Source organism: Etheostoma spectabile, chromosome 10 (genome assembly GCF_008692095.1).
Source record: "Etheostoma spectabile isolate EspeVRDwgs_2016 chromosome 10, UIUC_Espe_1.0, whole genome shotgun sequence".
NCBI classification, from domain to species: Eukaryota; Metazoa; Chordata; class Actinopteri; order Perciformes; family Percidae; genus Etheostoma; species Etheostoma spectabile.
In genome coordinates this window covers 225,097-238,342 of record NC_045742.1, presented here as the reverse complement: position 1 = coordinate 238,342, position 13,246 = coordinate 225,097, and the positions used below count along the sequence as shown (strand labels likewise).

General features: G+C 42.6%; 1 protein-coding gene across 9 annotated transcripts in view; it reads right to left on the bottom strand.

Moving 5' to 3' along the window:
- ablim3 (actin binding LIM protein family, member 3) overlaps positions 1-7,080 on the bottom strand; it is a 45,511-nt gene extending 38,431 nt beyond the window's left edge. For 4 of the 9 annotated variants that reach the window (XM_032528244.1, XM_032528246.1, XM_032528248.1 and 1 more), the window contains exons 1-2: positions 6,702-7,079; positions 93-230 (exon numbers count right to left, since the gene is read on the bottom strand). In XM_032528244.1, the coding sequence (XP_032384135.1) occupies positions 93-230; positions 6,702-6,714 (151 nt within the window). In that variant the 5' untranslated portion in view covers positions 6,715-7,079. Of the gene's footprint in view, positions 1-92; positions 231-6,701 lie in introns of all 9 variants that reach the window. The other 5 variants (XM_032528252.1, XM_032528253.1, XM_032528247.1 and 2 more) reach the window with 3 other exon arrangements.
- Positions 7,081-13,246: the final 6,166 nt, after the last annotated feature.

The following is a 13,246-nucleotide window of genomic DNA, read 5'->3' as shown; positions in this document are numbered from 1 at the left end:
TATGTGTGTGTGTTTGTGTGATTGCTACAGCTGTTTGTCTACTTCAATACTTGCTGTGTTGTGTTGTTATGGATCGGGTTCCCATGTCTTACCGGTGCAGGTGAAACACTTGACGTGAAAGTGGGTGTCTTGTACTCGTACCACCTCTCCTTTGCATACTTCCCGACATCGCTGGCATCGGATTGGTCCAGAACTTTGTTCAGCACCCACAGAGCCCGGTTGATAAGCTGTTGAAGACAAAAAGACACACATTTATTATTCAATTTATGGGTTTAAATTACCTTTTTTTAAGGTTGAGTGTATGCTAGTTATTATTGCTACAACTGTAAAGCTTTTCATTGCACAGCACTACTGCAGTTTATAATAATAAACTGTGGGAAATTACCGCTTGAAATCGTTTGTCAATAGTTCATATAATATTGCAAAAAAGACAAAGGCTAAAGCTATCAGGTCTAAAGGTTAGAATGCTTACAGTTAATGATCCATATTTATATCCTTACAAATTTGCTGTTGTGTTTTTTATATTGGAGATAGTTAAAATAAAACTAGAGTTTACACAACAAAATGTCCTTGTTTCTCACTCACATGTAGCAGAACTAACCAATCAGATGCTAGCAGAACCTGAGGTGAGGAAACCCACAAAGGTAGCTTCATAAACAATGAAACACTTAAACATTTAGGTCTTTCTTTCCACAGGACAGCTGAAGACATGCAACAAAGGGTCAGAGTCAAACCCACGGCCACTGCGTCAAGAAGGAAACTTCTATATATGTGCACCTGCTCTACCACTGAGCTATCCCAGCCACCAACTGCTTTTCATATTTAAAGATTTTTCCACTGTATGCAGCACTCCATCACCAGCACTGGGCTGAGTAGACTACCCACTAACACTGTGTGCAGTTCACACGATAAGACCAGTGAGTAGCTCTGTCAACACTTGTTCTGAAGCTGTGAGGTCTGACACCAAAGTAAGACGGTTAAGCTCCAGGCTTTCTCACCCACTGTCTCCATCTTTCACACACTCATAAGGCTGACACACACACTGCTGCGTCAGGTAAGAAAGTCGATGGATCCCCTTACCTCGTTATGCATTAGCTTACAAGGTCAAAATGTTAGATTCATTTGATCTTAAATGAGTGAGGAAAATGAATTAGTCTAAGACCTCTTAGGCTTTTAGAGGCTCTTTAAAGGTCTATCTTCTACTCAAGGCTATAAACACTTCTCTGGCATCCACAAGCAGAGACAACCAGCCTCCACATACTAAGACTGTGCCAGAACAGCTGGGCTTACAGTCTCTTATTTTGCTCCATCTTCCTGAAGGAGCATCTGAGTGGTCCTACACTTTGTGGTAGGGGAATAATGGCAGGGTAACCAGCTGTCTACCTGAAGAGCTGACTGAAGGACTCTGCTGCTTCAGACAGAGCAGCACAGTAACATACCTTCTAATTCCATTTCTCTGGATGAATCCCGACACACTTGCAGCACTTAAAAAGTCTAACAGTCATGCACGCTTCATAGCCTGAGCACGCTTCGCACACACCGGGTTTGACAAAAGTATGTGTAGGCTTACTCAGGTGGAGGGACTATACAGCCATGGGTGCAAGACAAACTGAATACATGGTTGCTTATTTTCCTGTTCAGTACAGAAGCGTGGGCTCTGGAAATATGCAATAGTTCATTGTTTCCCTCACAAGGCTGGCAGCACCACTGGGACCCACCACCCGGCCTAACAGGTACCCAGCCACTGGTTCAAATTAAACTCCCTTGGTTGTGGATGTGTGTGTGTGTGTGTGTGTGTGTGTGTGTGTGTGTGTGGTGTGTGTGGGGTGTGTGTGTGGTGTGTGTGTGGTGTGTGTGGTGTGTGAGAACCAGGCAAAGGGAGTCTTTTTGTCATAAAACCAAATAAATAAGAATGAGAGATAATGGGAGCTAATGGCAGCACATGCAAGCCTGTGCCAACACCTACAGGATATTTATTTACAGTGTTGACCTTCTGAAACAGGGCTGAAACAAACCTCTGCCACAGTATAACCTCCTCTGCTTTCACAGCCAGGCAAAGTTGTATAAAAATAACAGTACATACAAACTGAGCAAGGTGCTGAATGAAGCCTGTCAACACATGCCCAAATTGGACAGGCAGAGGCGCAGTAAATAGCAAAGATTCCTGCTTATTGTTAAAAAGTATGTTTACAATGAAAGCGGTGCTTGTTGAACGTCTTGATTGTTCATGCCAATAAGTCACACCTATGCAGACAATCCAGGTACAGGGGCTGAAGCATTACGTAACTCTATCTAATTGTGTCAGGGCGTTCATTCTCATTGAACACAGCCATGTTCTCCCTGTCTAAACCCATTATGGAGCTCTTAAACAACCCTCCATCCTCTCCCATGCTGAGGTGTGGAGGCATTCTTCTAATGATGGCCACCAGACTAAGGGGACTCCAAATCAGTGGTGAGTAGAGCAGACAGGTGATAAGAACAGGGCCAGGGTTGGAGAGGCCGACAGCGTCGCCAGGGCCTGAGAGGCTGCTGTTTTTTCTGCCCCTGACGTGACAGCCCATGGGAAGAACCTGCTGGGAGCTCAGTCACAAGGGATGCTGGGAGATCAATGGTGACGAGAGAGTGGAGTGAAGTGTGCGTAAAAAATCAAAGAGAAGAAAAACATTGACAATGTGGATTCAGGGCAAATTATTAAAGAAAAAATATAATAATGTAATAATAATAATGTATATGTATGTTTCTTACACTCTGTTGTTATTACACACAATACACACAGGCCTGACCTATGCATGCACTAATAGAAAGATGTCATGGATCGGTGCCTTGCTCAAGACATGCACCAGTATGTAGTTTGGCTAATGGCAGCAAGATGCCAGCTTCAAGAATTCACCATGTTGACGTGACTGAATAAAAATATTTTCCACAAGACCATCAGCTAATATCACATATTTGTCTTGGTGACAAATTTAAAACACAGTGTTTCATTAAAAATCCCATAATAACTTAAGATCCATAGTTCTCAGCCCATTTTCTGAAATAAGGTTTACTTGCTTCAGAAATTGGGAAACATGATTGTGACATGATCATGACATGATCCAAGCTTCACAGCATCTCTTCAGGTGCCAAAGGAAAATAATCATATCACTATTATAACACTCATATTTTCTGCAGGTTAAAGTGCAGTGAAACGATCCGGTTAAAGCTGTATCTAGCTAAAATAGGTTCTTTGTCTTTCATACTATAGTATGCATTGTCACAACAAAGCAACACCTTGGCTTCCCTGTCTGTAATCTTATGCAGCCAATGATCAGGGGTCTCCCTGCCCTCCCCCGTCCCCTCTCTTTATCTCCCTTCATCTCTGTCAGGACCTTGGCCTGGAGCATTAATCAGAAAAACTATGGTGTCCACTGCTATCACAAACATACCATCACTATACGGAGAGAGAGGAGAGAGAAGAGAGAGAGAGAAAGGTCAGACTGTTACTCTGAATGATCACTCAGTCCCACCAGAAGCCAAGGTCATGCAGACAGAAACCCTGAGGACGCAACATACAATATAACCACAATGGTGTAGCTATAAGCTAAATGAGTCTCCTTTTCATTCTATTCATTCACAATAAACATTAAAAAATAGGTGTAGAGATGAAATGGAAATTGAATATTTCCATGCAGTCTACATGACAAGAGCTTTAACGGTTCTAGACAAATCAAACTGAATACCGTAGTAACCTCAATGGCCAGAGCTGCAACTTGACAAGAAAAGCGTGCCTAATCTAATGTCAGACTGTAAATATACCAGTTGTATATGATTGTCTACTATGAATATTCATGTGAGCATCCCAACATCTGTGTTTGCATCTGCACATTTTTGTCTGCCACCTTTGTTCTCTGTGATATTGAACGAAGGCGTCTGGTAGGAGGAGTGATAAATGGTGTTTGGACTGCTCACCAGATGAGGCAGAAGAGCAGGAATCATATATGATATCGCTTCCCTCCCCGTCTACCCTTGCTCACACTCAGATATTCAGGGCACCCAGAGGACTTCTTATAATTTTGTGGACGTTTTGCCTTTCATCATCATAAAACCAAAATTTCCCTTTGACAAATGTTTTGATCCATGACAAGGTATCTGGAAAAGGCTGGATTTCCATGAACATTGCTACTGGTGTCGGTGGAAGTCATTAGAGGATTCATTGTCTCATAACTATTACATTTATGTACCACATTAAGTAGATTTTGAGATTTTCCGTAAGAAAAACTTTAAACAGCTGCTAGTAGATGAAAAGTTAGAGGATCACCAAAATCATAAGGATCCTCTGGGTGCAATGAGTATCTGTAGTAAATCTCATGGCCAGCCGTCCAACCATTGTTGAGATGTTTGACTGAAGGAGATGCTGACTGAATTGTGGCTAAAAATACTATGTAAGAGAATACACAGCAAATTGGAAAATTATTCAATGGAGAGTGCAACTAACTGGCATTGATTTCCATACTTATGCATTCAAACATATGTCTTTTTCATTAGGTTGCATTAGACGCACACACTCTTTGAAGTTAAAACACCTAAATGGGAATGCCTTTTGGATGTATTTTGTTTGATGAGAACTCTCTGCTACATAGAGAGATTGAGAGGGAAGGGGAGAGTGTCAGTGCTGTCTGTGATGTATAGTGCTGCAGATCCTCTCAGGTCCCTGAGCTCAATGATCACTCTATTGATCAACATGTGTTTTATCACTCCCCTGAAACACACATACTATACACTGCATCTGATTTGTCAGTTTGGTTACATTTTGCAAATTTTGGCAGGAATATTTCTTTGTGTGCATATAGTGTATCTTAAGTATGTAATACCAAGATTCTTTCCACCTGGAACTAACCTGCTACACCCACAGTCCTTGTCCTGCTGCTAGCCAAGCAGAAAATAGGAGTCCAACAACCACACAAACACGCACAAAACCCAGTGACCATGTGAGATAGAAGGCCCAGAAGATGAAGACGGACAGTCAGAGCTGTGTGTAATTACACTGTGTGTGTCGATGGCCTCTGGGCTATCACACCCAATGCAGTGGAAAACACTGCACACAGCATAAAAGGCCCATTCATGTCCAAACGTTGAGAGTGTTGAGAGTGGAGGGGACCATATGTTTGACAGACTGGAGGAAAGGAGAGGAGAGGAGAGGAGAGGAGAGGGTCTATCCTCTGCTCTGATGCCTGCTGTTTTTATGCCTAAAGCCATAGTACAGACACATGTCACACCATCACCTGCCTGTTGGGACAATGCTGCACGCGCACACACACACACACACACAACACACACACACACAGTTTAATACAGACAAACACAGGTTCACACATACTCACGGGCAAACGGTATACCACAGGTTGACATGCTATTGATGGGTGTGTTTGTGTGCCTTTCCTGTTGAAGCACATGCTTTCAAATTACAAGAGCTTGTGACAGCTCTCCACATGCTGGCTGCATGCGCTCCTCCCTCTCTGTGTCAGCTGAGAAAAGCATTATGAAGCTTAACAAAAGAATTCTACACATTTTCTGTGGAAGCAAGGATCTGAGACACCACTCCTGGCATGAACGGCATTGGAACTGGCAGTCAGGCAAGCAGCAGTACCAGAGGGTAAAGAGCACTGGATGAATAATGTAGTGCCACACAATGACTAGATTATGAATGATGCAGTAATACCCGGTTCCTCCTGTAGACACAGAGGACAGGGGAGGGGGTACAGGAAGCACATGATACCATCAGTTGATGGAGCACCTGGTGCACATCAACTTTACCTGGCCTTGCTGACAGCTAAAAGACAGGGTGGGGGGGTTAACCAGTGATAAGTAGGTAAACAACAAAGTGGAGGCACACATACAGACGTGCACATGCTCACACAGCTGAGCAGTCAGCCCTGCAGGGGAAAGCCCTGATTCAGCTGACAGAGGATCAGGGTCACAGTCAGCTGATACAAAGTCAGTTCAGCATCATGGCAGGCCCCAGGCCCCAAGGCCGGTCTAGGGTAAGTATGACAGAAGCCCTCGGCTGTCAGACCTTTTCGTCATGTGCTGCATCACAGTGAACTAAACTCCATGAGACCAACAGTGGTCAGGTCTGAAACCTCCAGCGCAACAAGGGTTTCCTTCTCCTGCAACCAATGTGTTAGTCTAACAGTTAGAGACAGGTGGACTTTTACAAAGAGGCAACTGCTGAACGCCTGGGTGGTCTTCCAGGAGAGGTCAAATGTACTGCTGGTGGTGGTGAAGAGGCAAAGAAGGAGAGAAGAAGAGGAAAGAGACGTGACAGAGGAGGGGGCCAAGCAAACAGCTGCTAATGTGGATTGAGAATCCCGAAAACGCTCTTCTATGCAGGAACTATTGTAAATGCTACTTTGAGCCCCAGATACTCAGGTCTCTTGAACCTGCTCCAAGTCTATAATAGGGGCTCGATACACACTAAGCAGAGGCATCCGTTCTATATATATATATATATATACATATATTTACAATATAATATAACTATGAATCGGAATAATATGGTATAATCAGGTGAAGTGAAATTGCATGGACTAAACCTTAACGTCTTTCTGTAGTCTCCTCCATCAAATAGAGACTGTTCTTTCTCTATGGTACTTCTCTCAGCTCTCACATGTATTGTCCTGGCGCTTCAAGTGGAGAGATAAAGCGCGCAAGAATGGACTTACCACTGGAACTCATGGTGCCCAATGTTGTTCTGCGTCGAGAATAATCCCATAAAGTCTTCACGGAGCAGCTACTCCTTCCAAATTGTGTTATTAAAAATAAATATCCAGTGAACGTCAACGATGCTCCTTACTCCGCGCAACACTGCTTCCAGTAAAATATATGAGGTGGACAGAGACAGAAAAATAAGAAAAGAAAAATAACGCGAGGATGTTTCCAGATTTTATAAAGATCCAAACTACAGCTCCTGTTCCTGCTGTGTGAGCATGTTGCTGTTCTTCTTCTTGTTCTTCTTCTTGTTCTTCAGAGAAACACAGGTCTGCTCTGTCGGATTCCACCTTCACATCTTCGCTCCTGGCTGATCCCAGGTCCGCCGCGCTCTCCCTGGCGGTGTCTGCTGCTGTCACCGGACGTGCGCCTCTCACACACAGTGCACACTCGCAGCAGACCTCTTCCGGCCTTACCTTTCAAAATAAAACATATTGACGCGAATGTCATGACAGTGTCATAACCCTAACCCTCACTTCCTCTGAATCTAAGTGTTGAAACTACAGCACAACTAATCTATTGCCTTAATTTATTAGGTGTTAGGTACCTTCATTTTGCCAGTAATCTGAAAAGGCAGAAACAACACCCATTTCAAACATAAGAGCCTAAGTTTAGAAGCCCATTTAAATGGATTTTTGGGGATAAACAAGTTTTTTCCTTAACCCCTTTAAAGTTGTCGTACACAAAATACTTTGTGGTAATGTTTAATATAGATGAACACAGTGTAGATGTTTGTTTAGAAGTAGAAAAATGCTCCGTTTGAACAAGGTCCTCTAACAATTGTTGGCCATTCAGAAACCTTTTAATCCATTGTGGAATTTTTGACATGAATAAATAATTATCAATCTTAAAATCAACTCAAAAATCTGGGATTGGCTGCGCCACCTTTCAACCCAGCGTCACGTCTGTTTGAAGCTTCAATAGCCAGAAGTTCCAGCTTTCTAGGAATATGTTTGGTGTCTTTGTAGTCATTCCAGAAGTTTAATAAGCCGGCTGAGACTTTTCGGAGACTCTGACGAGAAATTCCAGAGCAAGAAATCCATGATTGAACGGCTATTTAGTTATCTTTATGTATGAAAAATAATCATAATCCTCTGCTTTGGGATGCAAGATGGCGCTGACTGATCAATCACATGCAGTTTTGTCAACTGAAAGGGTGTCAGCCAATAGAAAAGCCTAGCAGGGTGGGCATTGTATCCATGTGTATTGGAAAATAGTGGTTACTGGATATGAACCCAGTTCTATGAGTATGTATGCAAAGGCCAGAAGCCTGAAGGCTGAAATTAATTTTTCAATTCAATTCAATTTTATTTAGAGTATCAATTCCTAACAAGAGTTATCTCAAGACACTTTACAGATAGAGTAGGTCTAGACCACACTCCAGAATTTACAAGGACCCAACAGTTCTAGTAGTTTCCTCCAGAGCAAGCAACAGTGCAACAGTGGCAAGGAAAAACTCCCCTTTGGGAAGAAACCTGGAACAGACCCAGACCCAGACCCGGGCCCAGGCCTAGACCCAGACCCAGACCCAGACCCAGGCTCTTGGTAGGCAGGACGTAGCTGGACGTAGCTGGGCACCGCAGATCGGGGCAGGACGTAGGGCACCGCAGATCGTAGCAGGACGTAGCTGGGCACCGCAGATCGTGGCAGGACGTAGCTGGGAACCGCAGATCGGGGCAGGACGTAGGGCACCGCAGATCGTAGCAGGACGTAGCTGGGCACCGCAGATCGGGGCAGGATGTAACATGGCATTCAAGAACGGAATGTGTAGCGGGACTATGGCGACAGCTGCAACCATGATTTTGGAGCCTCCCTGATCCGAGGAAAATGAGTGTGATTTGGCACTTTATGAGGTTTTTTAACATCAATATGCGTTCCCCCAGCCTGCCAATGACCACCCAGTGGCTAGAAATGTTGATAGGTGTAAACCGAGCCCTGTGTATAAGGTCCATATAAAAGAGACTTCAGATACAGTATTGGGGGACCACTAAGGTCTATATAAAAGAGTCTTCAGATATAGTATTAGGGACCACTAAGGTCTATATAAAAGATACTTCAGATACAGTATTAGGGACCACTAAGGTCTATATAAAGAGACTTCAGATACAGTATTGGGGGACCACTAAGGCCTATATAAAGAGACTTCAGATGCAGTATTGGGGGACCACTAAGGTCTATGTAAAAACATCCAAAAAGCATCATGTCATGGGACCTTTAAAGATATTCTTTTTGTTTCCCCTGACTGCCAAGACTTTGGAGACTTTTCAAAAGCCAAAATGTTTAGTCAGTGTGTTCTCTATGTGTTTCAATATATTTCTCCAAGATTCCATTTCCGTTTAGTCTTTTCTTTTGTATTTCTAATCATAGTAACAATTTCTACATTCATGTGACTTCCCTGCAGCAGATCTTGATAGCCCAGGTTCTCCTGAAAGAAGGATGTCCAGAACCTGATGGTGTGATGATGCATCACAGGGTGGAGGTAACACAGGCAGTATTACACAAGGAGACCAGGCCAACCAAATATTGGATAAAAATGACCTGAGAGAATTCATTTACTCATTGATTTCCTTTATTGGAAAAATCCACAAGTCAGTTTCAGGTGTCAATTAAAATTAATCCTCTGATTTTTAATTTGCAGTAATGTAATGGCATTAGTTTATCCGTGTTAATCCTTGTGTTTCGTTTGTTTTGTTGGATTTATTCATCACTTGTTTAACATCTGTTATTGTCTGTTCTGCACTTTGGGCTGTATGCATGAAAGGAGCTCTATAAATACGGTTGAGTTGAGTTAAACATAAAATAGAAATGAAGATTTTAAGGACTATGTGATTTTCATCTAATTTACACATTAGTTTAAAAATATTAGTTCATCTGGTAATTATTAATTTAAGGTGTTATTAAGGTTCCCAAAAAAACCATAATAATCCTATTAAAATAACCCGTAAAAATTAAGATTAGAAGAGACACATGCAAATGGTATTTAATAAATAATAATATTCAGTATAAAATGTTATTAAAGGAGTAAGCATGTGAAATACAATTGAAATAACGTATGTTGTTTCTTTCTCCTACACACCAAATCTACATTGAGACACCAGCTCAAGTCTTTTACTAGTGTCTATGTATAGTTAAGTAATGTTTATTATATTTTTGATATATTGTGTATGTCGTATAAAATTTGCACTCTGATACCATTGCACCTTTCTGCATTTTTTCTACAATCTATCTAGAATGTAACTTTACTGTGAGGGAACACTAATTATATCTACCTTTGTATTTTTGTACTATGTATGTATGCATGGATGTCACATGTCTTATGTCTGTGTGCCTATGTGTGTGTATGTTGTGTATATGCTATTGGACACCTTAATTTCCTTCTGGATAAAGAAAATATCTCTATCTATCTATCTATCTATCTATCTATTTTCTATCTATCTATCTATCTATCTATCTATCTATCTATCTATCTATCTATCTATCTATCTATCTATCTATCTATCTATCTATCTATCTATCATCACCTTCATGATTTTATTGTGAAACTAAAATGGCCTCATTTCCTGTTTTGCTCTGCCTCTCTGCGGAGAACTTGTGCTGCTCTCGTTTTTATCCCGGGTTAAGCGACGTCACGCCGGGCTGCTGGAGAACGCTTTGGGGACGCTGTAGCCTACATCACACTGTAAATAGTGTTAAAAGTCATCAGTCTCACCAGTCTTAATTCATTTTTCATCTCACGATGCGAGAATATAAATATTCTGTCTCTGAATGTGTCTAAAGCTTTTGAAATTGATTTAAGAATTAGTGTAAAGTTGTACTTGGGCAGAACCTCAGTTGCCTTTTAAGAGAACTACAAAGAGGAGGCTGATTTGGAGAGCAGAGGCTTTATGAAACTCAGCTTGTTGGTGTTTTTTGCAGTGGTCGGCTGGGCGTGCAGCTAAAGCTGTTCTGACACCGCCCTCTTCTGGAAAGTCGACGTAAGCAAATGACTTAATTGGATTATTATTAACGGTGGAGCTGAGGAGAGGATTCACTGGGAAGCAGTGTTTGGTTGGCTCTGTGGGATAAATAGCAGAACATGCAGTAGGACTCAGGGACGTGTTGCATGCAGCAGGTTCAGTGGAATCCAGCGGGAAAGATTTCCCTCTAATGGTGAAACACCCATCGCTGTTTCCCAAGCAGTCTCAGTGCTTGGTTCAGTCACGTCTACAAGTAACGGAAGTTGGTTAAATGCAACAAAGGTCTATGACCCAACAAACTAGGTACAAATAAGCAGTTGGAAACAGCTAATAATGATAATATTTCGGTCCCATGGCACCATGCGCTGTTTTTATGAAGCTGTGTGTTTTATTAGCCCACTGCCTTGCCCCATGTCCTGAGGAAGCCCTGGTTCTTAATCCTGGAGGAAGCTGGACAATGGGGGGATGTAAGAGGTGCCTCTTTCTCTCTCTCTCTCTGCCTCTCTCCCTCCCTCTCTCTCCCTCTCGCCCTCTCTCTCTCCTCCTCTCTCCCTCTCTCTCTCCCTCCCTCTCTCCCTCTCCCTCTTTTTCCCTCTCCTTCTCTCTCCCTCTCTCCTGCTCTCTCCCTCTCTCATCCTCTTCCTCTGTTCCATCCTCTCTCTCCCTCTGTCTCCCTCTCTCTCTCTCTCCCTCTTTGTGTTCATATTTATATACTGAATTCTTAATCTTGCTTTGATGGTAAACCAAATATGACACACCACATTACGAGTGGTCTTACATTTACACATGTATATTGTATGCTACATGTATTACATACCTTTACTGACCTGTCCCAAGTCAAAGCTGATTATGATCAGTATGGATAATGATTGACTTCAATGATCCATCTCCGTCAGAGTGTGTGTACGCATGTGTGGGTGTGACAATGATTGTGTCAGTCCTGCGAACTGTCCTGTATGTCATGCAAAGTGATGGGGCAGAAAAACAGGAAGCTGGCCTTCCTGTACTTTGGAGGCAGTGGGGAGGGGGGGGGGGGGTCAGGTCAACACAATATTGTCACTGTCTGTAAAGGTGCCAGTGCCCCCTTATCAACAGCAAAGGCTAACATCTCCTGATGTGTGTTTTAGTGGAAAACCCTGCACACTGTTGACATCACTCAGTGCCTTCTGATGGAAACTATTTTCTTAAGCAGTATAAAACAGCAACATGGCAGAAAAATTATGCTTTTTTTGAGCTGCTGAACATATGACAGAGACACTGATTTGTTGCAGTCCAAATGCATTGCCACATAGTATGGTCTAATCATCCACTCAGTGTTTTTTTGTTGGAGCTAATGTCTCTTTTGTTTGTCAGTCAGACTCAGGCCACGTGTCCAGTATCAGTAGCACTGATCAGCTGTATGCTGCATTCTTCACTAACCCTCACAATCCTTGTCTTTGTCCAACCACACGGCCACTATTTACCAAATAACCCTACCCTGGAATCTCTACCTATTCCTGTCTACCTATTACTAATCTGTTGCTATTCAATACACCCGCATTCCCTCTCTTTTTTTTGTCTTTCTCTCACACACACACACACACACACACACACACACACACACACATACACACACTCACACACGCACACACACGCACACAGTTTTGCAAACAGAGCAAAATAAATGGACTGTGTCCTACAGTCTTGCTTAGACAATTGCATGATCACATGTGCAGTGCAGGGTTGATATTCTGTGTTCAGGGTGACTTTGTCTGGTACACTGAGGGCTGGGGATACACAATCAGTTCCAGAGTTTATATTTAACTAAGCAAGCAAAAAAAAAAAATACCACAAGAAACCAAAGCATCGCTACCCTGGAGATTATTATGTCCCCAAACACAGATAGGGATGGACATGAAGAAATGTCAATGATAGGAAGAGGTTGCTGCTATTGCACATGAGGGTAAACACGACACATTCCCAGTGGATTGCTGGCAGTGTGTATGGGGCTTGATGGGCAGGACTGCGAAGGCTCTGCACTTCTGGAATGAAGATGAGTGATATATCGGGTAGTAACACAACAGTTGCACAGACCAGCTGATTGTTTGCGCCTCATTACAAACTGGTATGGCTGGTGTTGTAGAATGGGGAAATAGAGTGTCTCTAAATGCTAAGTGGTGTCAACTAAAAGCCAGAGTTAACCTTGGAATAGCTTTTAAAACCGATTTACATGCAATTATAACTTGAGCTCTTTTCACTTAAGTCTCCTTTTAGGCTTTCCAAATTTTGACTTGAGAGAGGAAGAGTGTGTGTGTGTGCGTGTGTGTGTATGTGTGTGTGTGTGTGTGTGTGTGTGTGTAAATCGAGATAAGGCATGTATGAATCAAAATAGGGGTGAGAGAGGAAAGGAGAGAGAGAAAAGGGGGAGGTTGTGTCTTTGTCCCAAAAAAATCAGGGGAGGAGTTAACAGCAAAACTTCCTCTGTTAGTGACAAGTCGTCTGGGATAGCCTCTGTAGCGCTCAAAGGCACATATACACACACACACACACACACACACACACAC